At 35.5% G+C, this 26,039-nt stretch overlaps 1 protein-coding gene across 1 annotated transcript; it reads left to right on the top strand.

Annotated features, from left to right (window-relative positions):
- Positions 1–2,625: 2,625 nt before the first annotated feature.
- Positions 2,626–13,599, top strand: LOC110372073 (probable 3-hydroxyisobutyrate dehydrogenase, mitochondrial). The gene is made up of 6 exons (XM_021328595.3): positions 2,626–2,823; positions 7,540–7,722; positions 9,207–9,324; positions 11,602–11,812; positions 12,227–12,383; positions 13,413–13,599. Exons 1-6 carry the CDS (start codon positions 2,695–2,697, stop codon positions 13,575–13,577), a joined length of 963 nt encoding a protein of 320 aa, XP_021184270.3. The 5' UTR covers positions 2,626–2,694; the 3' UTR covers positions 13,578–13,599.
- Positions 13,600–26,039: the final 12,440 nt, after the last annotated feature.

Below are 26,039 nucleotides of genomic sequence, written 5' to 3'. Positions count from 1 at the left end.
GGACCTACTTAGAAACTGGTAAGGCAAACTTAAATTAAGCCAGTACAAACTGACAAGTTCAAAACTTAACTCGGAGGCTAAAACATGAATAACTTGGCACTGTTCAGTCCACTGGCAATGTGGCTATTTGGCTATACATCTGTACTTAAGTATAAAGGTTTGAGTTTGTGTGTTTGTTTGAAGGCGATAATCTCTGCAATTATTTGGCATATTTGGAAAATTCTTTCATAATTACATACAGGTCTTCTTCTTTCGTGTCGATGACATGTCTTATAGTGAGACTACACTTTGTCAGCCCAATATGCCGCCACAGCGAGAGTAGTAATGCCCATTTGACGCGGTTGCAACCGTAGTAGGTGAAAGTTCTGTATTAAAATAAATCTTATATAATCTTTTTTTGTCGGTTTTACCGGGCAGATTGATTCTAATCGTTTAGATATTATCGATTTTGATAGCTCTGTTATCGAATCGAGATAATGATCTATTTAATATCATGCTACATCTTTAAGGAGCCGAACGAAAACCAAAAACTATGGCTGTGATACACAAAACGTTGTATAAGATACAAAAGTCGGGGGAAACCGTGAGGCATAGCTAGAGAAGTAATAAAACAAATGAGTTGTAAATAAAAATTGTCTGGATGCAAATGAAATTGTCCTGCGGTGACGTATGGTGGCACTTTGTCATTTTTGCGTCATAAAATCTACATATTTTGTATGGAAATTAAAAAGTTTCGGTTAGTTGGCCGCCTGAATGAGTTTCATGCTCTTTCAGCCCAGAAAACTATGTTTATTTTATTGTGTATTTTTGCATTTTAAACGAATTATGTATATGCAAAAATAGGGATACATCAGCCAAATGTGTTTGTGAACCGGGCAACTATTAAATTATTAAATGATAATACATGTTGTTTAGAACTTAAAAATTCCTAAAAATGAATCTTGGGACATGTTTAACGCTTCTACTTTATATTGTGTCGGCGATTTAGTCAGAAATAATTTAACTAAATCTGGATATAATAAACGTAAGTTTTTATTACCTTCAAGTCTTAATACGCCTGATATAAAAAACATAGCAAGCAGAGTGTTAGTGAGTGTCTAATAAATACCGCTAGGCGCATTGTTATCGTTTACTCTTCTATACCTTTTCTTTACTTTTTTATATCCCTAGGTACTTACACTTTTTCGTTTCGTTTGAAATAAATAATTGAAATCTTCATTCATTTAGATTATTTTTTTTTGTCCTGTAAAGCAGTTGAGTTTATTTAATTATGTTGTTATTAGGGTTGAACTGAAAACTAGCATATATCTTTAGACTAGCTTAAATTCCGGTAGGTGTGTTAAAAGTTCTCATGTAATGAGAGAATTACCTTAGTGTTACGAATATTCTTGCTTGCTATATTTTGTACGTCATTTGTACATAAAGTGTACAAAAATAAGATAGATATCGATTTAATTTAAAATGTTGTTTCTATAGAATTATTAACGAATGACCTTGGCGATATAAATCGTTGTATCTTAAGCGAGATAACACGAAACGGTCCAATTATTTTGTCGATAATTTATTATTTGTTACGAAATAGGTATTTTATTAATTAATCAAAAAATAAGACCATTAGATATTTCTTTAAAAATTCTCACTCTTGGGATTATTTGAAGATGTTTAAATATATAGATAAAGCATTTTTATATGAAAAATACCTGTTAAATTGTTAATTGTCTTAACAGAATTTTTCATCACCATATTTGGTCAAAACATGGAAATCTGCGAACTCGAAGAGGAAGATGTCCAGGATAGAGCGAAGTGGAAGAAGAAGATACGGAAAGCGGTCACCGTCTCAAGGCGGGATAAACGCTAAGAAGAGGAAGAAGAATTTGGTCAAAACAAAATTAAAATTACAATTTAACAAAACTTGTATTGGGTAAACCAGTTTGATACGAGTAACACAAAAATATGTGTGTTGATCAGAATACCAAGTCTGACATAACAACACCAGTGTGTGGTATTTATTATGATAATGATAAGGCCGGTTACAAACGACGCAAGTTGTGTCGATTAGTTTGTAAAGAATAATTTTATTGTTGAAAGTTATGTTTATAATATAAATAATAAGTAAATGCTCAAAGATTTGTTTGAAGTTTAATAAGATGAATTTATTAATATTTTGAAAATATTTTTGTCAGACACAATTTTTTATTCTTCGTGTAAAGGAGTGTGATGTGGGAAAGAGAGTGTCGGCATTATTTGCAAGTGTATCCACTGTAACATATTTTGAAATACAGATATTTTCACTGTGCATGTTTTCCTTACCGCTAAATGGTAGTCAAGACAAACTAGACTGGGTGGATTTAAGTATCAAACTAGTATAAAAAAATAATATGGGAACAGCAATTTTATGTTCTAATTTTGTTTATTGCAGATACAGGTTTCTTAAGATAAAAAATCAATTTAAAAGAAATATGGACTTTAAAAGTAATTATGTAATCCATGTAATGTAATAACTTGCTCCTAGATTTAAACAATTCAACCACGCCTATGACAATCACGATAGTCATGCCACTAATTACTTACTATCATCATGTGTCGATAACATTATTGATAATGATAATAGTATCACCGCACGGCCGGTTTCGCCGGCAGTAGCGTTGCGCGCGCGCCGGTCAAACAACGTGCGGCTAAATAAAGAAATCCAAGATGGCGTCGCGAGGCACACAGTGTTTTCTCACAGTGACCAGGAAATATAGCTCGGCTCCTGACAAAAATGTGGCTTTTCTTGGCCTTGGGAACATGGGAGGATTCATGGCTGCAAACTTAGCTAAGAAGGTGAGATTGAAAGGTTGGCTGGTTATAAATTTTGAACGCGTTCTTTATTCAAATTAGTTTGGAATTAGAATGTTTATTAATGGTTGGTTGGTTTAAAACTATTTGTATTGGATGATCATTTACGTTGTAGGTACCTACTTAATATAAGACTTATTACTTCTCATTAGGTACTTATATCAGAATATTTAATTTATCAGAATTTGTAACTATATTTAAGAACTTATCTTGTAACTCCCATGGCAACTTAAAATCAATGTAGGTATAGGCGCCTATTTGCGTATTATATTAATTCAATCTCAAGGTTTTTTGAATAGCTATGTTTAATCATTTGTATACATTAAAAGGTACCTATTTAACTAACTCTACACGTTTCTTTGCTTGCTCTGTTCTCAGTAAATAATAAGATTCTTTCATTGATAACAATTTGATAATACATTATTACTTAATAAGTGATCTAACTTCGCTAAAAGCTAAGTAAATAACGAAGATTGTTTACTCATGCTACAGCCAAAAATTGATCTCCTTTTTCAGTAGGTAAACTGTGAATGTCATTTTGTCCTTACAGTAAAAATAAGTATGAACAGAAGTACAGTTAGCCAAAATAATGTAAAGAAATTTCAAACAAATAAATTATATGTGCATCATCATCTGTCGAGCCTTTTCCAACTATGTTGGGGTCGGCTTCCAGTCTAAAGGAATGCAGCTGAGTACCAGTGCTTTACAAGAAGCGACTTCCTATCTGACCTCCTCAACCCAGTTACCCGCGCAACCCAATACCCCTTGGTTAGACTGGCGTCAGATTAACTGGCTTCTGACTACCCGTAACGACTGAAAAGGATGTTCAGTGACAGCCGGGACCTACAGTTTAACGTGCTACCGAAACACAGTCATTGGTGTCAAAGAATACTTCGAAAGTACGTACAAACTTAGATAAGTTGCATTGGTACTTGCCTTAATATGTAAAGAACTACAAACAGTAGTTTAAACCACATGTGCATATAGGAAAATATTTACTATTCATAGTTATTGCGTTTTATGATAAGCGAGTAAAAACATTATCCCTCCCATTAGCAGTCGAGTAATAGATAAACAACATCTATTTGACTAGCAACATCTGTAACTTTATGGTCGTCAAATGGGACCAATGGGTCAAATGATAACACAGTCATGGAGATAAATAATTATGTGATCTTACTAGGGTTTTGACAAGTTGGGTATAAATTACAAAAATGAAATTTCCAAGTATTTTCCTGACTTTCAGGTTGAAAAGAAAATATTTCATTATTTATAATAGCGGTTTTACCCGATTCTCGACTGAACTATTTCCCGCATTCATTCGGTAGTTTTTGCGTGAAAGAGGAAGAAATCTATCTATAGTAGGTATATTCCTCCGAATTTATAATATCTGTACGGAGGAAATAATCAGCTGTTTATTCTAGTCAAGCGTATTTAAACAAGTAATGGTACATTACCTACTCACATAATAATTATTGGGTGTTACATCATTTAAGATACATTATAGTTTTCAATATTGTATTCATTGTAATTACTATCATCCTATCAGTTGTATAAAACTCTGTTTTATATAAATACGTATTTGTTTATCAGTCTTTTTTATATGTGAAGTTATCATACCTATAACGGCTCCCTCTGTGGGTGCAGTGTGAAGGAGTGTCAGACTTTTACTGACTAAAACCCATCACGTTCCTTCTTAAGCCTTTTATGTATCAGGGCTGCAGTAACTCTTTCGAACAATCCCACAGCTCCTACTATTTAACAGTCCTAACTTCTGCTTTAATTCGAACATTCTTAAAATACTTACTAGGACACACCCCTAATCCACTGACACACAGTGAAAGTCAAAATTAAATATCTATTACAAACGTCACAACGAATCTTTGTATCAAAATAACCATTTGACATTGACCCGAACACTCGAGTATTCAACTGTACCACTAGTTGTCTCACTCACTCTTGTAACATTATGTTGTGGGAGGGAAAGAGACAAATATGTTTCAATGTATGACTGTTTGTGATAAGCTTGCTCTTGTAAATTCTCTGTATATTTGATTAGGAGTGTTTGAGTTGATATTCAAATTGTTCAACAAATCGGGATTACTAATGTACCTTGGATTGAGAAAAATTTTGATGTTGAGTTTTTTGTAGGTCAGTTTTCCAGTCATTTTTGACCGACTTTCTACAAAAAAGGAGGGTCTCAATTCGGATGTTTTGTATATTTTTTGTATAGGTCTAGTACTGGACATAGGCCATTCGTGGTATTTTTATATAAAAGCGCTTTTACACTAGCGGATCCATTGACAACATTGGTTCAAATAATGACAGTTACAGGTCAAATGAACGGTAAAAACGAGCGGAAAATCCACTAGTGTAAAAGCTCTGTACTACACAAAAGTACGTGTTTTACAGTTGCTTAAGGTAGAAACGTACAAAACATATTTACTAAAATGGATGAGTTTCTAGATCAAGAAGTAGCATAACTTCTTTGAATTTTGTTTCCTTAAATGGCTGAGTTTTATTCTAGATCAAGAAGTAGCGTAACTTCTTTGTATTTTGTTCACTACGTTAGAAAATAAATTCCCCGAATACACCAACAACTGTATGCATAATAAGTAAAAAAATAACTCCCCGGTACATTAAAAACGTTAACAGAGCAGCCACAAAGTGAATTCCCAATAAGTACTGAAAAAAGGACAAGATAAAATCCTCGGGCGGTTAATGGTACATTTACTGTAATTTAAAATTAAAATCCTTTCAGTTGATTCAAAGATTATGCTAAGTTATGTAGATGGCTGCTTTGCGTAAAACATTTTAAGGTTCGACGAGATTTGCACTGAACAGTTTTCGATTTATTTAAGGGATGGGCCCTGTTAATTGTGAAAGGGATTTTAGGGGATCTGTTTTTTTTTCTCTGTTAAGTGTTTTGTCACCTGAGTGGGCAAAGCTGAGTTAAGTATGCTAGTTGGGAGGCTGTGGATATTTAGGAGATGGTTACTTTTACCATAAGAATTATCGTGTAATTGCTGGGCACGGGCCTCCTCTCACATATATAGGGTGTGTCGTTCGTAATCACATTAAATCCTATCGCATATACTTTATGATATTCTATGGCGAATTGTAATAAAAATAACCTAATCAATTCAGTGGTTTAGCCACAGGAGACATTTTTAGTTTTTATAATTTACAAAATCATGTGTAAAGCAGAGATAAAGTTAGGAGTATCGAATGTTTTGATCAGATGAAAGCTGTCAGTTTTCAAGGGAGAGTTTTAGTTGTTTGTAATGACTAACTTTTATATGTTGTTCTAATTTTCGCACATTTTTATTCTATTAACTTTGTTTGAAAAATTATATTTTTATTATTTTTACGTATTTTTCTTTTTTCTTTGTGTTAATCGACATATATTAACCAGTATATGTGTATTGTATGTACCAGTGTATGTATGTGATTGTGAACGACACACTCGATATAAGGATTATTATACCTAATATATATATATATATATAAATCGTTACTATACAATTTGATGTGGATTTTATGAACTTCTTAGAAGCCATTAACGACAACGCAATGTCATACTTCAAACATAAAAAATAACGCCATTCTTCATTCTTCTCAAGAAAAAAAGCCATATTTCCAGGTAAATCATGTTGAAAAAAGTATTTTGCCAATAAATTTCAAGATGTCCGTTCGTCCGTTGATTTGGGTTGGGCCCGAAGAGGCTTGTTATATTAATGTACCTATTTCCCAATGGACTGGAACGGGAACATGGATTTTTTTGTATTATCCCACCTACATCACGGTACATGATGTAAATGTATTGAAAAAGGCCACTTTTAGGGTACAGGGGAAGATCGGCTGATGTGATTTTGTTTTTTTTTAATGTCGTTTTAAGCTTTGAACTGGTGAATTTGAATTTCGATGGCCAGTTTTAATGTCTATGGTATCAAGGACTGGTTATTAATAAAAATAGCTAGATTCTAGTAATAGTAAATTACCGAAAAGGTATCTAATAAAATATAAAAAATTAATACTACAATTTCGATATTATTTGTTACATTCAGTTTCATACCACTTTAAGATACTTTCAGTGTGAACAAATATAGTCATTTTTTCAAACATTTTTGAGACCGACAATTTATTTTCATCTATAAAATAGCAAATCAGAGTGAGATGATAGCAGCTATAGCTACTGAACTACGACTCTAGTGAACAGTTTGCATTACTCGGAAAGTACTCTTTGACAAATGAAGCAAATTACGATTGGTTGACGGCAAAACAAGCGTGCTGCTGGTTTCATTTGATTGGTTCTACAGTTCTAGGAAATGTTGTTCGGAATACGGATGTGTCATTTTATTTATCTTTTTCTGTTACTATTTTATTGAGTAAATATTTTTAAACATGATTTTATTACGGTTGATTTTTACAAAAAATGTAATAGGCCATTTGTAGATAATTTGACGAAAATCTATTTTTATCTGAGTTCTAGTGACCTGCAGCTGCTGCTTCTAGTGAAGCAATAAGGTCGCGAGGTATTTTTGAGTCCTTTATAATTTGTTTAGTCAGCATGATACCAGTGTAATTTACAGCAGTTCAACGATTCAGCTCACTAGGAATGACATGGGTTCTATATTACAAAAATAACTTACCTAGTCACTTTAACATTGACATCACTAATCTACTTACTGTTTCTTCCAGGGCTTCGCAGTCCGTGGCTACGATCCATCTAAGGAGGCGTTGACAGCCGCAGCCAAGAACGGCATCAAAGAAGCTTCCTCCATTGCGGCGGCTGTTGAAGGAGCTGATGTCGTGGTCTCCATACTGCCCAGCAACAAAGTGGTGTTGGACGCCTACCTGGGCAATGATGGTGTGGTTAAGCATGTGAGTATATGGCTAGTTAACTACACCTGCTTTTCTTTTAGTTTTAGTTTTCCATATCCAAAAGGAAAATGGGTCCGTCTGTTACCAGCCTGTGACCACGGTCGTGGAATTCGACCAAAAAGTCTTGTAGAGACAAATTGAGTCTCGATTGTGTATTAATACTTTTCACTCGTTAGACAGTAAAAAATTTCACATATGAGGTCTTATTGTTACAGCTGTAACACAATATTAAAAACTAGAATAAAATGAATATTTTAGAGAGCGGCAATACAAAAATCGTGATTTTTTTCGCCTTTCAGAAACCTATCATACCCAAGTCAATGTATTCCGACCTTATTTATAATTTGAAAAGGTTTTCTTTACGAAGAGCGGCGAAAGTTCCTTAGAAACGTAACTTGGAGGAAATATAATATTTCCTTCAGTGAAAGTAACACACAGAAAGTAGTCCACAGGTAACTTGGACTAGTCGCCTCAGACTAGTCCAAGTTACCTGTGGTCAAGTAATGTGATATGGAACGAAATATAAGTTGTTCTATCTCGGATACTAAGGGGAAATTCACAATATCTTATAGCTAGCTTTTGTGCGGGAATAGATATATTTTTAACAGTGTTGTAGCAAGCCTATATTAATACCAATGTTTGAAACTTAGAAGTATTATATTGTGCAAATCATGAACTGTCAAATATGATTACTTAAAGTTCTTGTTGCAACTTTTCTGCAACAGAATTTGGACTTTTTTTGCATTTGGCCTATATAACGCCCGCTAATTCTTGCAAATGGTGCCTGCACCGCAACGTTCCGAGACGACCTATGTAGAGTTAACATCAAAATCATTCATTAAAGTTGATGAAGTTTTACAAGTGTTGTGTTAGATTATAAATTACAAATAACTGTCTAACGCTTACATTAGTGTGAGCCCAACCTAAGTAACGAGCGGTCCCAACCACAATACAAGTTCGCTAACTTACTGAAACTTTTGACAAACACCACTTAACTTGAAACATCAAATAATTCAAAAGATGAACTTTCGTGAGCAAACAGCTTTATAATTCAGATGCTATAATAACTTATATTTCAAACTAGTCTTCGTGACAGATGGGTTCTTGTAACCACAAGTTGGATCGCAAATGGTTTTATGTTTGGAGTATTAATGGTTATGGCAACTTCTAGTTTTTGCCCTTGATCTATAACTATTTGAATATTACCCTTATAGTTGTGATTTTAATAGGCACACTTCTCGTCATTCAGAAAGAGGATCGACGGAGACTTTTTAATCCCGTTCCTTCATAATGTATTCCTTTACTGAAATTATTCAATAGTTTCCAAGATAAATTTGATAGCAAAGTCTAGTAGTATTTCCGGAAACGGGCCGAATGTTCATCATCATCATCCACCTGCATACACCCTGGACCCTGCACATATGTTCTCTTCCATACTTCGCTGTCATCTAAAGGGTTATTAATTGAAATGTTACGGTTTTCAGGCCCGCAAAGGAGCTCTGCTCATCGACTCCAGTACGGTAGACCCCAACGTGCCCAAACAGATCTTCCCAGTAGCTCTGGAGAGCGGGAAGGGCTTCACAGATGCACCTGTTTCTGGAGGTAAGGCTTCTACACCATTCTTCATAAGATAGGTAGACTGTCTCGAGGCCAGTCTGTACGAAAAGTCCTGCTTTAAAAATTACAGGGTTATTTTGGACCGATGTAGGCTTTTGGGTAAGGTTGAAAAGGCCAATTTCGGGTGCATTAAGTAATTGTATGTAGCTGGATAAAATGTGGATTATAATAGTTACTGTCTTTCAAGTGTTTTGTAAGATGTTAGTCTTCTTAAAATAAATTGGTTTTATATAGTTAATCACGTAATAAGCCAATTTATGGTCTCTGGTTTGGAATGCCATGCTGAAAAGGTAAAAGGATTTTTTTTAGGTTTCAAAGTTATCACTAAGGGCGTTTGTTTTGTTCACCTGTTATTTTCGTAAAGATAAAACCATACCTCAACATGTATCGCCAAGTTGATGATAATTATTATTTCACTTTGAAGAAATTATCACGATGCCCACAAACGTGATTTTACAAAATCTGTGTAAAACTTATATAACTGTTGGTCTGATAACTTTATCGTTTATACGACCTTGCTTGAGGTTTTGTGTTTAATTAAATATTAGTTAAACTCTCGAAGTTTTTATCTGTTCGTTAAGATTCAAGACGGTTTTCTTAGACTGTCTGTAAATATCCAGTTTATGACTGACAAATCGATAAAGGTTATCAATGAGGACTTTGACTTTTTGAATCATAACGTTGCAATATTGCAATAGATTTCCGTAGTTTCAGAATGATTCCAAATAAACCAAGAATAAAGAGAAAAATATTATTAGAAACATTAGACTTAGAGCAAACAATTATTACAGTGTTAACATTATGAAAACGCAATACAAAAGATTTTTTGGCCATCGTTGCAAGATACTTTATGCAATAAGCTTTAAATAACTAGTTAATTTAATAAAAACTACTTGCTTTAATTTAGCATAGCAGTCAGAATTATATAGCCAGAAACGAAAAGAAAACGAACTTTCAGAAAACCAGAAACATCGAAAAAATAGCACTTCAAACAATAATCTCATATTAAACAAAATCAAAATCATATCTAAATCAAAGGTGAAATGGCTTATTACCGAACAACGAAACATACGGGCGTTTCACATTGGGGGGCTCCTATCATCAGCTAGCAACACGTACAATCACGATAAATTATAAAATGATATCACAAAGGAGGCCACACTAAGCTTGTTTATAGATAACAAAATCATTGCCGTATCACGTCAGCAAATATAATTATTGTTATCTTATATAATAAACATATTTTTGTGCTTCTCACTGACGTTTGTTACGTAATTTTTATGATTTTTTAATTTGTGATCTATGTATGAACATCTTATGGGCATTGGCAAGTTACAAACTAGAAGATATGGAGACTGATTGTTACTCAATTTTAAGTCCTAAGAAGATGACTTAAAGTTCAATAGATGAAGTGGGATCACTTCTGACCACTGTATGAAGTCGAATGGCATAAAAACCAGAGCAAAGTCAAAGCTTTATTTTTACTTCATATAGACCTATTACAAGCGCTTAAGAACCGTCAAGCTAGTTAAGTTAAGCTATGCGGGTCCAAAGAGTGGGCCTTATGGAGAAGAACCGGCGAAAAATTCTATATTAAAAAAAAGGTCTTTGCAATATTTTACGGGTGTGAGAGCTAAAGAGAAGAGTCTAAATTGATCTCAGCATATTAATTCAATTTTCTGAACTTAAAGGTTCCAATACATAAAATGACCTTAATAATACTTTAGCAAACTAATCTTGTGCTTAGCCTTTCCCAACTAGAGTGGGGTCGGCTTTTAGTCTAACTAAATCGGGTTGAATATCAATATTTTACGAGGGCCATCTGGGTTCTAATCTCCGGAACCCAATTACTGGTTTCCTAAGTTTATAATATCAACTATCGGACTTTTGACTTTGGATATTATGACCTTGAGTAACGATGTCGTAAATTATTATAGATGTTGGGGACCACAATTCCATAGCTTTAATGACTTATCTGCTCACAAATTTCGAAGATACCTCGCTATACCCAAAATAAAATTATCTTCATCAGTTTTAACTTCTCAAGTGTTTTATTCAAAATGGTTTTATTATACACGGAATTTATATCGAACGAAAAAAACTGCCAACATATTATTGTCAACCTAAAACTACTAGTCTATCTACTTAAGCCTACCGCATCGTTTCTTGTTTCTAGAAAGTGGGTATTAAAGTTTGTAGTCGCTCTTCTACATAGTTGAATCACCAAAAAGGCCACTTTAAAAATCTTCTCCCCACTTTCAGGTGTAATGGGTGCCCAAAACGCAACCCTGGCCTTCATGGCTGGAGGCCGTAAAGAGGACTTTGAGAGGTCACTGCCCTTCCTCAAAGCCATGGGAGCGAAGCAGTTCCACTGTGGGGAAGTCGGTGCTGGTCAGGTCGCGAAGCTCACCAACAATATGCTGATGGGCATCACTGGAATGGCTACTGCTGAGTGCATGCATATGGGTATTAAGTAAGTTGTAGCTTTTCAAATCTCTTGACTGATTACTACTCCTATGGCGTCCGTCCAAAAATATAGTTGTTATGTAGTAGCACTCCATGTTTTGGTTTAGGTAGTTTCCATGACATTATCATCATGGTAATTTTATTTTATAAAGTACAGTGTATAAATAAATGGATGATATAAAAACATTTTGCGCCAATTAACTTTGCATTTCTGAAGTGATAGATTTTAGTGATTTTGAGTTCAATTAACCTTTCACATTATTATGTTCGCACAGATCTTGTCAAGAAGCTTTGCTCGTCCGAAGTTTTTTACTATAGTCTTCATAATGGTCAAAAACGGATTTGTTCTATCAGATATTTTTCGTTGCATAATGATTGCACAGCACATTGCACATCTCTAAATCTGCTTCTTGTTTTCCAGAATGGGCCTAGACCCCAAAGTCCTACTAGACGTGTTGAACAACTCCTCAGCTCGGTCATGGTCTACCGAGGTGTACTGTCCAGTCCCCGGCCTGGTCCCCACTGCTCCTTCCAGCAGGAACTACGACGGGGGCTTCAAGAACGAACTTATGGTTAAGGTATGTTAGCACAGTGGTATATTCTGGCCGAGTATATGCGCCTGATCTCTTTCCGGTCGTGTCGGATTGCCGTCCCATCGGGTTACGAGGGTGAAGGAATAGGGAGTGCACCTGTGTCTGTGCACTATAAAATATATTGCGCTCGTGCACTATAAAATGTCCTGCGCAGCTGACTGATCTCTTTAAATGAGAACAGCCGCCGTGGCTGAAATCGGCCGTGGACGCCATTATTATTATTATATTCTGGCCGAGTATAGTGAGAACTTCCTTGTTTACTGGACTTGCTATTTGGCTTGGGTTTATGAACGTTATCATCTGCCTAACTCTTCCCAACTATTTTGAAGTAGGGCTCCAGTCCAACTGGAAGCAGCTGAGTATCAGTGTTTGACATGGTGCGACTGCCTATCCGAGATCCTCAACCCAGTTACCTAGGAAACTCGATACCCTTGGCAAGACTGGTCTGGTAATTTTAATCTCTTCCCAGATAGATCAAAAATTTATACCGGCTGTTATCATAACTCTCTTAAGTGGAAATGTTATAATTAATTAATTTCATAATTAAAACACAACAACTTTATTCGCTGTCGATTAAAACACGCATTACAATCTTGTACCGCAAATTGATAAGATAAAACTTGTTTTTCTGTTCTCTAAGTAAATAAACGGTGACGTCACATTTCACGTTGTAAGTCATAATGATTGAGTTATAATTAATTAATTTGTTGATTTATAAACATCAATCTTTTATATAAAACAGTTTGTGTCACTGTCGCTCTAATAAAAGAAGATAATATGGCCCTGAAACCACACCTGAATATTGTCCACGGCGCTGTTTGATTGCAAATTAGATTATTAGGAGAAATGCTCGTCGCAACTTTTCCTTTAGTTGTATTCATTATTGCCTCTGTTTAGTATCAAGTATTAAAATACCTAATAGTATTCAATCATCATAATGCCCCGAAAACGGCCACATATTTTCCCTAGCAGCAATTTCTCAATCACAACTACATAACCCTATATCTTCCCCAGGATTTGGAGCTGGCCAGTTCCATGGCTCTCGGCATCCGCTCACCCATCCCTCTCGGAGCCGTGGCAACGCAGCTGTACCGCATCGTGCAGTCCCGAGGATACGGCCAGAAGGACTTCTCTTACGTCTTCCAACTCCTCAAGGAAGATGCTGCTAAGAATAAATGAATGATGAAGTATTATAAGTGAATTTGTTGTTTTATTTTGGACTTCAACACTTTGATTTGCTAGCTGTTTCTGTACTAGCCTTAGGTCAGTTTCTAGGCTGATCGGAAAACAAATGCCTACTATAGTCACGCAGGTTTCTTTCTAAGCTACTGAGCACTCGTAATTTCTGTCAAAGCTCTGTAAGGGTGCGTGCACATCTGGCGAATGCGCCGCGAATGCGCAGCACGCGAGCCGATCGCGAGCTGTCCGCGAGCTGCGCGCGTGCATTTTTGTTCGTGCGCCGCTTCTGCGCCGCCCGCGCGCAGTTCGCGCGCGATCTAAGCGCCGCGCGAGCGGCGCGCAGGCGGCGCGCGACCTCTGACATCTTCGATAGTACTGAGCCAATATACGGAACTGTAAGGGCGAGAACTGATTGCGCGCAGATTGCGCGCCGCTCGCGCGCTCTATACGAGCCTTGCGTGAGTTGCGCTAAAGAGGCGCACCGAACTATTGCAGTGACTGCACGCGCGCAGCTCGCGGACAGCTCGCGATCTTCTCGCGTGCTGCGCATTCGCGGCGCATTCGCCAGATGTGGACGCACCCTTAAAGTCACCTGCCGACCGTGCAATCTTTATGTATCCTCTGGGTACCCACTTCCAGACCACCAACTTCCAGATTTTAGACTTCGACTTTCAGAAAGCTGACTAAACTGGTTCAATCCAAAAGACAGAAGTTGAACTCAGGACCTCGTGCAGTAGTTGAGTTCGATTAATTTAAGCAATTGCTATCGTTGTAAATGATGTTCAAAATTGTTATAGGTGATGAACTACATAGATAGATGCTAAGCCAAGCAAACTAAGCAAAATCGAAGTTGAAGCAACTTGTAAACATTGTCAGCCATTTTGTTGTACAGCGCACTCAGTCGGAAACTGTTTAGAACATTGCTAACTACGCGTTACTAGTACATAGAGAACTACTAGGTAAGTACTACTACTAGTTCATTTTGATCGCTCGCTTTAATCCTGTTAAGTTCCAAGTTAATTCTATATGCATGTAATGGATTTTGTTTGATAAGCCTAGAACACATACAAGTACATAGGTATATGGCAATATATATTGGATCCATACTAGAGCAATAGAGTTTTTTGTCGTCTAGTCGACTAGCTGCCTCTAGTTGTATCGCCCGCCTTCTGAGGAAATTGTATCTGTTATTTGGATAAAAAGTAGTCTATGTGTTATTCTGATGTATAAGCTATTTCTTTGTTAAGCGATACCCGTTTGGTGGTTCTTGGTTGAAAGTGTCACAAACATGTTGATCTCGAAATTGGTAAGTTTTTAATCTTAGTGGGAACTGCAATAAGCTGTCCACAGAATAAAAAAACTTAAAGCTTAATAGAAGTTTTACCCGTGTAACGTAGAAAATACTCCCAAATAAATATTAAATAACATTTGTTTTGCAAATATACAGTTCAGTATTCTAATATGAGTGTAAATAATCCAGGCATTCTGCAGGAAAAAACAAGCTGTATATAATAAGTTATGCTTCCTTATATTTCTTCTATGAGTTTGAAAATCTCTTTCCTCGTGCGCTATTTTAGCATATCGTATAGAGCTCGTAAACAATAAACATTGTGATATGATCTTATATAAGATCCAAATGTATTGGTAATATTCTTAAATCTGTTTGACGGCTGCACTTGCACGATCCACTATATCTATGTTATTATGTGGCTGTGAAACTTTGAACTATAGAAATATTTAAGTTTTCTGAAGTGTGGGGATTTATTTGGTGGTCCAGATCTGGTGATAAATTAACACAAACTAATAATACATTTTATCTCATTATCAGCAGGATATTCCTGTCATTAAGTAGGTATCTATTTTATTTATTTCAAAACTAGTTGCCGCCAACGGTATCAGCCGCATTTCGTACCGACCTAGACAAAAACTTCTCGAACAATGGGCTGGGCTGTCTAACACTGAAAAAAAAATTCAAATCACACCAATGGTTAATTCGATTAGCTCTTTCAAACGAGGACACTCTTTAACTTTATAATATTCCTACAGGTAACTCTGTTTATCAAAATGAACCAGTACAAAGGAAATTACGAACTTTTGCTTTAACTTAGTAAATCTTGATATTAACTGGTATACCGAGGTTTAACAGTAACATATACATTTGCATCTAGTCGTATACAAAATATGGGAAACTTTATATTGGAGATACACAATATATTCGTTTGTATTGCTATTTTGAATGTTTGTATCGCGAGATATTTTGAATTTGCTGCAAGAATACCGATTATTGTGCTTAGATATGGTAATTGAGAATTTGTGGGTTATCGCGACTGTTGAAAATAACATTATAAAAGTTTCTAGTCTCTTGTTTTATTCAGAAATAGAACGAGAACATGATGTCACAGCATTTTAGCTATCAACTTCTGAATGGTGACAAACGGGCCAACACATAAATAGGGAGGAACTCATCATGCCAAGACGGTCACCCATCCATGGACCGTCTGCACCAAGAGTTGCTTGACCTTGTGATCGATCAATCCTTGCCTAACACTATATCTGTTATAAATAAGATTCTAATTATATAAAACTCTTTATAAAATAAACATGATAAAATGAACACCAATTTATTCATTTTAGTTTTCAATTATTGTAGTAAAAAGTAACAAAAATACTGAAAACGTGGCTAATATTTGAACACACAGGTTTTAGAGCAAACATAATATGGAGCGAGTAAACTAATTAACTAATAAAGTATAATTCTCAGAACAGTTTGAGCAAACATGGCAATTATTTTTCAGATATTTACATAGTGGATAATTAAAAAGTTTTTCAGATAATTTGCACAATTTTATATAGATAGTCTATTAAATAATTGATGGAATAACTATACTTTTTCGTGAATGAATGATATATCTGGTAGTTCCCAACTGATAATTATAGTAATGTTACAACATTGAAATAAACAATAAAACATTGAATTAGATTGCAGATTTTAAGATGTTAATTGATGAAGAGGAGCATCTTTAGAGATTTTGTACAATAATTCATCAGTGACATTTTCTATTGACAAAAATTTTCAGTGCGTTTGAAGACATTAAACAGAAAAGTATGGTAGAAAGAAACATGCAACGTTGACCCCAGGACAGAAAGATCATTTTTGAAAAAAAAAAGTATTAAATTAAAAAAAAAATACATTAAGTAATTGTTGTTACTTTGTAAAGAGATGGTTTATAATGACCGACGAAGGAAGCAAGGAATTCTGATTTCTTTAAAATTAGTCACGGAATAATAGTCAAAAATAATTGGAGTATTAATTGGAAGCTGAACAATAGAACTCTTTAGGGTTGAATCAAATTAGCCCTTTGACACTGTTTACTTTGATCAGTTATTCTAAAACTTTGACTGATTCTCGATAACGGTCATCCGTCTTTCTTTGTCTTCTTAACTGACTTAATATTTCTTTATCTCCCTAATGTATCGATGGTGACGAATCTGATAATGCATTCTTACGAAAATAGTTATTATGTACTTTTAAAATAGCTCGAAACTTGCTAAAGGCATTTACACATTAGGTACGTTTTACAACTGCCATTTTCAACCGCCGCGGTGGCACTGGAACTACTGGGGCTGCTGTGTTATGTGTAAACATCCAAAACAGCTTTGTTTTTTTATTATATCAGAAGATTCAATCCTAAGAAAATGATCCTCAGAAATCAAAGATGACTTCAAGCGTGATCATCTAAACAAAATGTTCAAAAAAACTACACAACCATTCAAATACAAATTCAAACCAGCTAAACTCAGAACAAAAATGTACTACACCCAAAAATAGCATAAATAATCCTACTGAAAGGACATTAGGTATCTTGCGCCAGCTTATGCCAAACTCACTGGCACACATGGCGCGGCCGAAACGAAAAAATGAAATAAAAGTAATTTTATTCAAATTTAGATCGGATGTCGGTCCAATTTTGCGAGTGCCGCCAGGGGGCGCAATGTGCGAGGGTAAAAGTACACCTAGATACTAAGTGTGATGTAGGTGGATGAGAAGTGCCAGTTAATAAAATAATGTAAATAAATAGTAAATATTGCAGTTGTCCTTCACTCACTGTCGGCTTGCCCCATGTACATTGAGCCTTTAAATATATGTATGTATGTTCAAGTTGTAATCAGTTTAATGTGTTACGTTACGTCTTTAATTTTAAGTTAAGTTCTGAGACGTTGATGATGTCCAAGCTCACCAACAATATAAACGTCAGTTAGTTTTAAAAGAACTGATTACTTTGAATTGAACTTGACTTCATAGTAAACAGTTCGTTTATGTTGTCTGTGAACTGGAGCCTTAATGATGGAACTTAAAGTAAATTTTGGAAATGCCCAAACTAAAAAAAAAGACGCAATAAGTAGGTTTAAATTGTATTTAAGAAATAATTCTAAAGTTAATGGCAGAAAAGATTTACCTTGCAGTTTTATTAGATGCCTGATTTCAGAAGATCAAAGTTATTTGACGAGAACCGACTGATTTAACACGAAGACTTAACCTTCTGATAAATACGTTTCCCAATCCGCTGTGATTGGATTCAATCAATGCTGGAAAGTAAAGTCAGATGGGGGTAATAAAGATTTGTTAGGGTTCCGTGTAAAAATCGTAAAAACTCAACTTCAGTATTGAATTAGAAATTCGAGCGAAAATTGATGATAAATCGAGTCATTTGAAAATCGTTCTTGTTTGCTGTAAAATACGGTGTATTTTTTTTGGGCATGACATTACTCGACGAATGAAGGACTGGGTTTAGATACCTACAAATCACAATTTATTCTTAGTAAAATAGGCTGGCACACCTACTTAATCCTATTTATATTAAAGGATTTTACATACCAATAATTTTTCATTCATTTGTTAGACAATTAAGACAGAAACAGATGTAAGTTTATAGAGAGAACAGTAGACGATAAAAACATTATAAAAAATTGCCATAGCTATCATGTTCTATATTTAAACAAGTGCACAATTTTGAATGGAGGGATAAATTAAGAGGAAATGCGAGAGGCATTTAGATATCTGATATGAACGTTGTAAAACTTCACGGAGAGAAGCTTGGGTCGTCATGATTTATTGCGCAGTCTTTATGGAGTTACGGTACCAAAGAGGTACTCTCTTACTTGTCAAATGGTGAAGGTGTGTAGAAATAATGGGAATATTAATGCACAGTTTTAGCCGATAAATTAATTGTACCTATAAGTTTAAGGGACAATCCTGTAAGAAGGTATATTCGTAATATGTAAAACGTAAAGTTAGACCTATATTTAAAAGAAAAGTAGCCACAAAAATGTTGGAAAATAAACCGAAGGTTTCTCTTTTCCATTTAATCCAGATTTTCATCCAAAACTTTTGAAACAAGTCAAAAAACAAAGAGAAAACAAATTAAAATTCATAGCTATTAAACTGCACGGGTCAACACGTCTCAAACAGAATAATCTATCTCGTAATTTGTTTCCTTTATCACGCTGTCCAAAAATCGAGCGTGAAACGGAACGAAAATTCCCGCGCAAAAAATCTCTTCGTTGTAACACGAAGGGGAAAAATAAAAACCATGCTTTATATGCTCCTGACTTTCATTTATTACCAGTCCACATTAACGTAAGAACTCCTTTGTGTGAGAAAAATATGATTATGACATGGACCGGCCTTCCTATTGTCCTTTATTCGATTTTTTCCCCCCAAAAACCTCAATATGGCTGCCCTTTTTGCTGTCCTTGGTCAGTTGAGGAAATTAAACGAATAAAAGAATACACGCCGTTTTGTTGTCAAGAATTTTGTTGTGTCATTGCACAGTTTTTTAAACTTATACTAATATTAGGAAGTAAATTTTATTTCTTTGTTTCTAATGGAAATTCTAATGTATAGATTTTAAAAATTCTTTCACCTTTATAAAGCTACATTATCTGCGAGTAAAATAGGCAAAATTTTATCCTGATACGGTCGTTTCCACGGGACGCGGGTGAAACCGCGGGAAAACGGCTAGCAATTTAATATTTCGAAAGTGCAATCTCTGAGACCAAAATATGTTGATTGGATTTTAAGGTGAACTAAAGTTTAGTTCGGTAGCTCAATTTTCGTACCTCGTTTTAATCAGGTTCCAGTTTGATACTGCAATATAAAACTGTAATGGAGTTTCAAACCCTTTTTATTTTGATTGACATTTTCTAATTATGTAAAAGTCTTGTGGTTTTTTCAAAGAGATTTTTTTCTCAGCTTAATTTTTTATGGTTGGCTGCGATATTTTAAATTCAAAATTCAAAACGCATATTTTTGTTTACAGCGGGAAAAAAACGAAAATCGAATTTTCATAAAAAGAACAGCGTCCAACAAAATCCCGGGAGGTTTTACCAAAAAGAGCTTACGAAAAAGGCGTTATCAACTTACAGAATTAAATAAAAAAAAGTACAAAAATAGCGAATCCCGATCCCAAGACAAACACTATAAGTATGACGATCACGTATTTCTTTCCCACAAAAGAAAATTAAGGGGGGACTGTGTTAAATTTTTCTGCGCACTACAGTACATAAAGTGTATCTATCGGGGAAATTCAAATGCTATTCCTGTCACGATCGCCCATTACTTGCCGACAGTGACTTCCAATTTCTAACAACACAACACTATTAGATCTACATACCTCTATAACGACAAGCGAAAACCAGCTCTAACATCTTACATATAAGGTTTATATCATATTCTGATTTTTTGGGACTTACGCTGTTCTTGTTCAATGATGAACAACATCGTAACGCGAAAATTTTAAATTTCGTGTTTAAGTGAATTTTTATTGGGAATCCTTATTTTTATTGGGCGTATTCCAAAACGTTGTCCGGGGATAGTAAAGGATACTAAACTGTATTTGGACCGTCGCTATCTCGTATGATATGGTATTAAGCCTGAATACTGGAATGAACCGGTATAAAGCGGATTTTAAATTCGTTCTATTCATATTATTGTTCTGACGCTGGGCGGTTAAAATATCTGGTGAAATCAAGTTTGCTTTCTCCAAAAGGGAAACTGGATTAAGAATTTGGTTAAAGGGGGAGAAGCATGGATTTTATGTGCTTTAATGCATAGAATTGTTTTTAACAGAAGATATTTTTTACATTTTCCAACAGAACAAACTCTGAAATGAAATGAAAAAATAAAAACAAACAAAAATTCAATTACTATCTGCCATTCTCAATAAAGTTTAGTTTCAAATATTATTTTGTATGATTTCAGTTCCATTGCAAAACCTAATAAAGAAAAAAAACTTACTTCAATCACTAGTCGTGTAAACACAAACAAACCACGCTTGTGTGTGTTTAGTAAACAGAGGTACCAAACACAACACACACATTGACATAACCGGTTGATACCAGTTTTAACCAGCCAAGTTTAGAGCTGAGCTCGGTAGAAACACAGTTTAAATATATTCTCTTGTAAACAGTTGTGAAGCTACGTACTGACGTTCGTAACAATGTCACTCACACACGCATGTGTTCGATGCACTCAGTATTGACAGATCGATAGCACCGGTAAAAGCTCGTCGATTCACATGCATGTGTGTGCATGAGTGTCATTTTTTACGAACGTTCCTTCACAAATGTAGATCATCAAATCTCCCGAGCTTTTTCCCAACTATGTTGGGGTCGGCTTCCAGTCTAACTGGATGTGGCTGAGTACCAATGTTTTACAAGGAGCGACTGCCTATCTGACCTTCTCAACCCAGTTACCCAGGCAACCCAATACCCCTTGGATAGACTGGTGTCAGACTTACTGGCTTCTGACTAACCGTAACGACTGCCAAGGATGTTCAATGGCAGCCGGGACGTACAGTTTAACGTGCCATCCGAAACACAGTCATTGGTGTCTAAGATGTACTTAGAAAAAGTACATACAAACTTAGAAAAGTTGCATTGGTACTTGCCTCACCTTGAATCGAACCCGCGCCCTTATACTTGAGGTTGGTTCTTTGCCCACTAGGCCACCTCGACTTTTTACTGTACATATTTATTCTGTGGTAGAAATTAGGAATTTTGATTAAGTTTTAATAAGGCTGCCTGGGTCGCCGATCAGATTGGTGTAGCGAGAAATTGAAGCTAGGATTATCGATAGTTTTAGTTCGGTTACCTATAAAGTGCCTTATTAGCCTTTTGAAACTGTTAACGGATTTGAGGTGACAGGCTACTGAAGTTCAAATTACAGCTATTTGGGTCTGCTAGATAAATATTTAGGATTGTAAGGATTTATTTTATATCGGCATGACCTGTGGGTCTATTTGCGTGAAGACTTTGAAAGCAAAGCTGACCCCTGACATTCAACAATCGCAGTTTTTTATCATATTTTCATATTCAGTAGTTTTGGCGCGACGAGGAAACCTTGTTTTGTTTGTTTGTACCCCGAAGGCTCCGAAATTACTGAACTGATTTGAAGAATTATTTCACTGTTAGAAAGCTACTGTCTTCCCAAGTAACATATTAGACTTAAGCTAAGTTTATTCCAGTGCGGGCAGTAGTTTCCACGGTACGCCGGTGAAACCGTGGGAAACGGCTAGTAATACTTATATACAGTTTTTTTTAGTTTAATGAAGGCACATTAATGACTTAATGCACAAAAAGCATTTTGCACCACTATAATATCGACGTACACTCAATGACAGATTTATCGACGCCCCATCACCGCACTTCGCTAATAGCATAAATATTTACCAAAATAACCACGCAATTATTTAGACAGCCATGGATGACGACCAAACGTGGACAACAAAATGACAAGCGGAGATGTCATAATGGAAAATCTCCTCAGAAAGTTACTGTTACAGCCTTTTTTTATATCGTCCCACTGCTGGGCACAGGCCTCTTCTCACACGGAGAAGGATTGAGCATTAATCACCTCGCTTGCTCAATGCGGGTTGGTGATTTCAGACTTTGTAGTCCAGGTTTCCTCAAGATGTTTTCCTTCACCTTTTTTATCAGCCATCCTCAGAAAGTAGCGTCGCTAAAATGCGGGTGTTCGGGGGACGAGAAACGTTGCTTTGGACCCCAATATATCAAATCAATCAAAGGAAATCTTTGACAGATGTCTCAAGCAACCAGAATGCCTCGTTAGTTTACTAGTAGCTAATCGTTTTGGCCATGCCTACCGTATAGTTATCGGCACGAATCTTGAGCTCTGACCTACATCTGCGCAGAAGTAAATTATTGGGTCCCTTTTGTGGTATGAAGTGAGGCGCGGGAGCGGGCTAAAGCGGTGATTGGCCCGCGGTGCATCGCGTCATAGCCGTCACTCGGGATTGCTTCTTTGCTAATAAAACACTTCTGCGCAGATGTAGGTCAGAGCTCAAGATTTGTGCTGATAACTATACGTTACTTGACCTACAAGAAGGCGTCTGACCGATCTGTTGCTACAAGGCATATCCGCTCATATTTCCTTCTTTCCTGATGATGACGAACCGATGACTAAATGACTACGGGCCGCCATTTTATAATTAGTTGTTAAACACAAAGTAATTGGTTGATTTAAACCCTATCGACGTGATTGAATGCGTTGCTTTTTAAATTGCACGGCAGTGTAATTATTTGCTATTTATAGTAATGGACGCTGGTCATTATTAAAAGTGAAATAATTTTTTGACCGTTTTCAATGTTGATATTGAATAGGTTTTTGAACAAAATGTAAATAATAATCATTAAATCTAAAATTGTTTACAAAATCGCTACTAAGGCTTTTTTACTAAAATTTGTTTATTTTTGGGACAAGTACCTATTATTTCAATTTTCAGTAAAAGGATGTTCTATGTGAAATGTGAAACATAATTATTAATTAGTTATATCCACTGACATAGCTGTTTTATTTATGTAAAAGAAAAACATAACTAAATTCAGCATATAGTGAAAATGTATTCTCTTAGAACCACAAACTTAAAATATCCTTACCCCTCGAACAGCGAAAATATTATATAATCTACACCTGCAATTAAAATTTCACACTGCACACGTATATGCACTTCAGGAATTGCATTAAAGTATTGAATTACTTGCACCTCGCTATTGCTTTCTACTACAGCTTATTAGGACATAACAATACAGTACAGTTAAAATGTAATTTTCTACCAGTATCGAGGAAATTTTAAAAAGATTTTAGAGTCATATTCCTTGTAGTTAACTGTGCTGCAAGCTTTATAAAATTAACAGCGAATGCCTTTTTAATGTGTACTTTAGTGCTAATATCATGAAGAGTTTTTCTTTCATGGGAAAACTGATACTACAGAACCGATTTGAAAAATTCTTTCTCTGTGTTGGGAAGCTACACTATCCCCGGGTAACATAGGCCTGCGAAGCAGTCGAAACCGCGGGTAATAGCGAGTTGAAAAACACATTTTCAATAAGTGAAATACATGTTTGGCTTATACATAACTATAGGATTTAACACTGAAATAACAATTGCAGATATGAAACTTTCTGAAGAAAAAGATCCTTGGAAAGTGGGTGAAACCGCTTCTTGTATGTGCTTGACAAAACGTTAAATATACTTTGTTCTATGATATACCTACCAAAGGTTATCAATTAACTACAACTTAATATCCAAAAGTAAATAAATAACGCTCTCAAATGATAATAATGGTACAAAGATAAATATTTCAATACAGTCCCCATAGATTTAAGTCTTTATTCAATTAATAGTCTGTGGTAAGTATATAAACCTGCTTTATGTAGGTACAGCCGGGCATATTGTTTGCAAGCCGTGTAAATAATTAGCCGGATTCAGAATTGGAAGTGAAATATTCAGTTCCTGTGTTACGTGCCTGAATTTCAGTTTTGGATTTAAGGCTATATTGATGCGCTAAATTATTGATAGCTTTTAATGCATGGAGCTTTTTGTTTTAAGTTTGTTCAAGTAATAATGTAAGTTTGAGTTGACGGTTGATTTTTAAAAGACAAGAGTTAAGAGGTAACTTTTCGTAGGCACTTAATACCTATGGTAAAAGATATTAGATTTATGATAAATATGTTACCATCCTTGATGTGTATAATACAATGAAGCATTTTAACTTTTGTAAAACTCAACTGGCAAAATGGTAAAGATGCAATGAAAAGAAGGATTAAGTGTTTCAAGTTATGAAAAAATACACCAGAGTTTCTGCATCAGCCGTCGTAAAAGGTGAAAATGAGCTGTAAAATAATGTGAAAACTACTTTATTTTTGTATCCCCATAAAAAGGGAAGGTTCACCAAGTATGAAATAAAAAATACCTATAGAAAAAAAATACTTGTCCATAAAAAGGTTATACCCAACTGTTGTAAAGTAGTACAGCTACGCTATGGGGTATACCCTATTAACGAAGCGTTCATAAAATCTAAGAACGTCATTTATCGTTTGGCGCCAATTTTTTTTTATTAAAATCCTTCTTAGTCCTTGGACATCAATCCGTGTCGGGGGCCCATTCACGTCACGCGCTATTTCTTTTGTCTCCTCTCAAAAGGGGGATGGTTCTAGGGACGGAGGGATGAAAGGAGGGGAGGGAGGGACATTTTTACGACGTGCAAAGAAACATCCTTGCGCCCCAGGCTCGCATGTCGGGAATGACAATTGAATTCTCTTGTTTTTAGTTGTTCTTTTTTCAATTTTGAATTTTTTGAATTGCGAACGTAGATTCATTGGTGGCTTTGTTCTGTCTTATGTTTTTTATTATTCTGTTTTAGTTCAAAATGTGGAGAGAAAATTAAAGAATGTTCAAATACGTCATTTTACATGAGAGTAAATTGCGTTTTCTCTTCACGGCTTACCGAAGTTTTAATTTCTAAAATAGACATTTATTCAGTTTAATCTACGTAAAAGATGTACAGGTCAACTTAAAAGTTGAATAAAATCCTGACATTTTTTACTTCAAAAGTTAAAATAGGTAGGTATTTAAACGTGGGTAAAACCGCGGGTCACAGCAAGTAAACAATAAAAAAGCAATTTCATTCATGACTAGATCTCGTCTCATGATTTTGTTCCCATCTTCAGTTGAATAACACCCTTTTTATGTTCCCGCGGGAATTTAGGGAAATCCCGTTATAGTGGTTTCCCACACCATAAAAACAACTACTTTTTTATAGGCGGATCACACACTATCACACTTCATGCTCATGTAGGTACGATGAACATCGAGGAATCACCGTATATTGAATTAATAACTAAAAATCTTGCAATGTAATTAACAAAACCTTACCTTTGACTATCTATGTAAGAATCGGCTTTCATTTTAATGGGATGCAGGTGAGAATTTTACACAGATTGCTTATGTAACTAAGGAGATCAGAGTGACTGCCTATCCGACCTCCTCCACCCATTTGGCTCAATATTCTGACTCTGGCTTTTGACTATGACTCAATACCTGAAAATGACAGCCAAACCCCACAATTAGTGCTTTCAAACGTGCTTTTCGAAACACAATAC

This window comes from Helicoverpa armigera, chromosome 2 (assembly GCF_030705265.1).
Source record: "Helicoverpa armigera isolate CAAS_96S chromosome 2, ASM3070526v1, whole genome shotgun sequence".
In the NCBI taxonomy this organism is placed as follows: domain Eukaryota; kingdom Metazoa; phylum Arthropoda; class Insecta; order Lepidoptera; family Noctuidae; genus Helicoverpa; species Helicoverpa armigera.
Note: the sequence above shows the minus strand (reverse complement) of the source record. Positions and strands in the feature narration are given on the sequence as shown.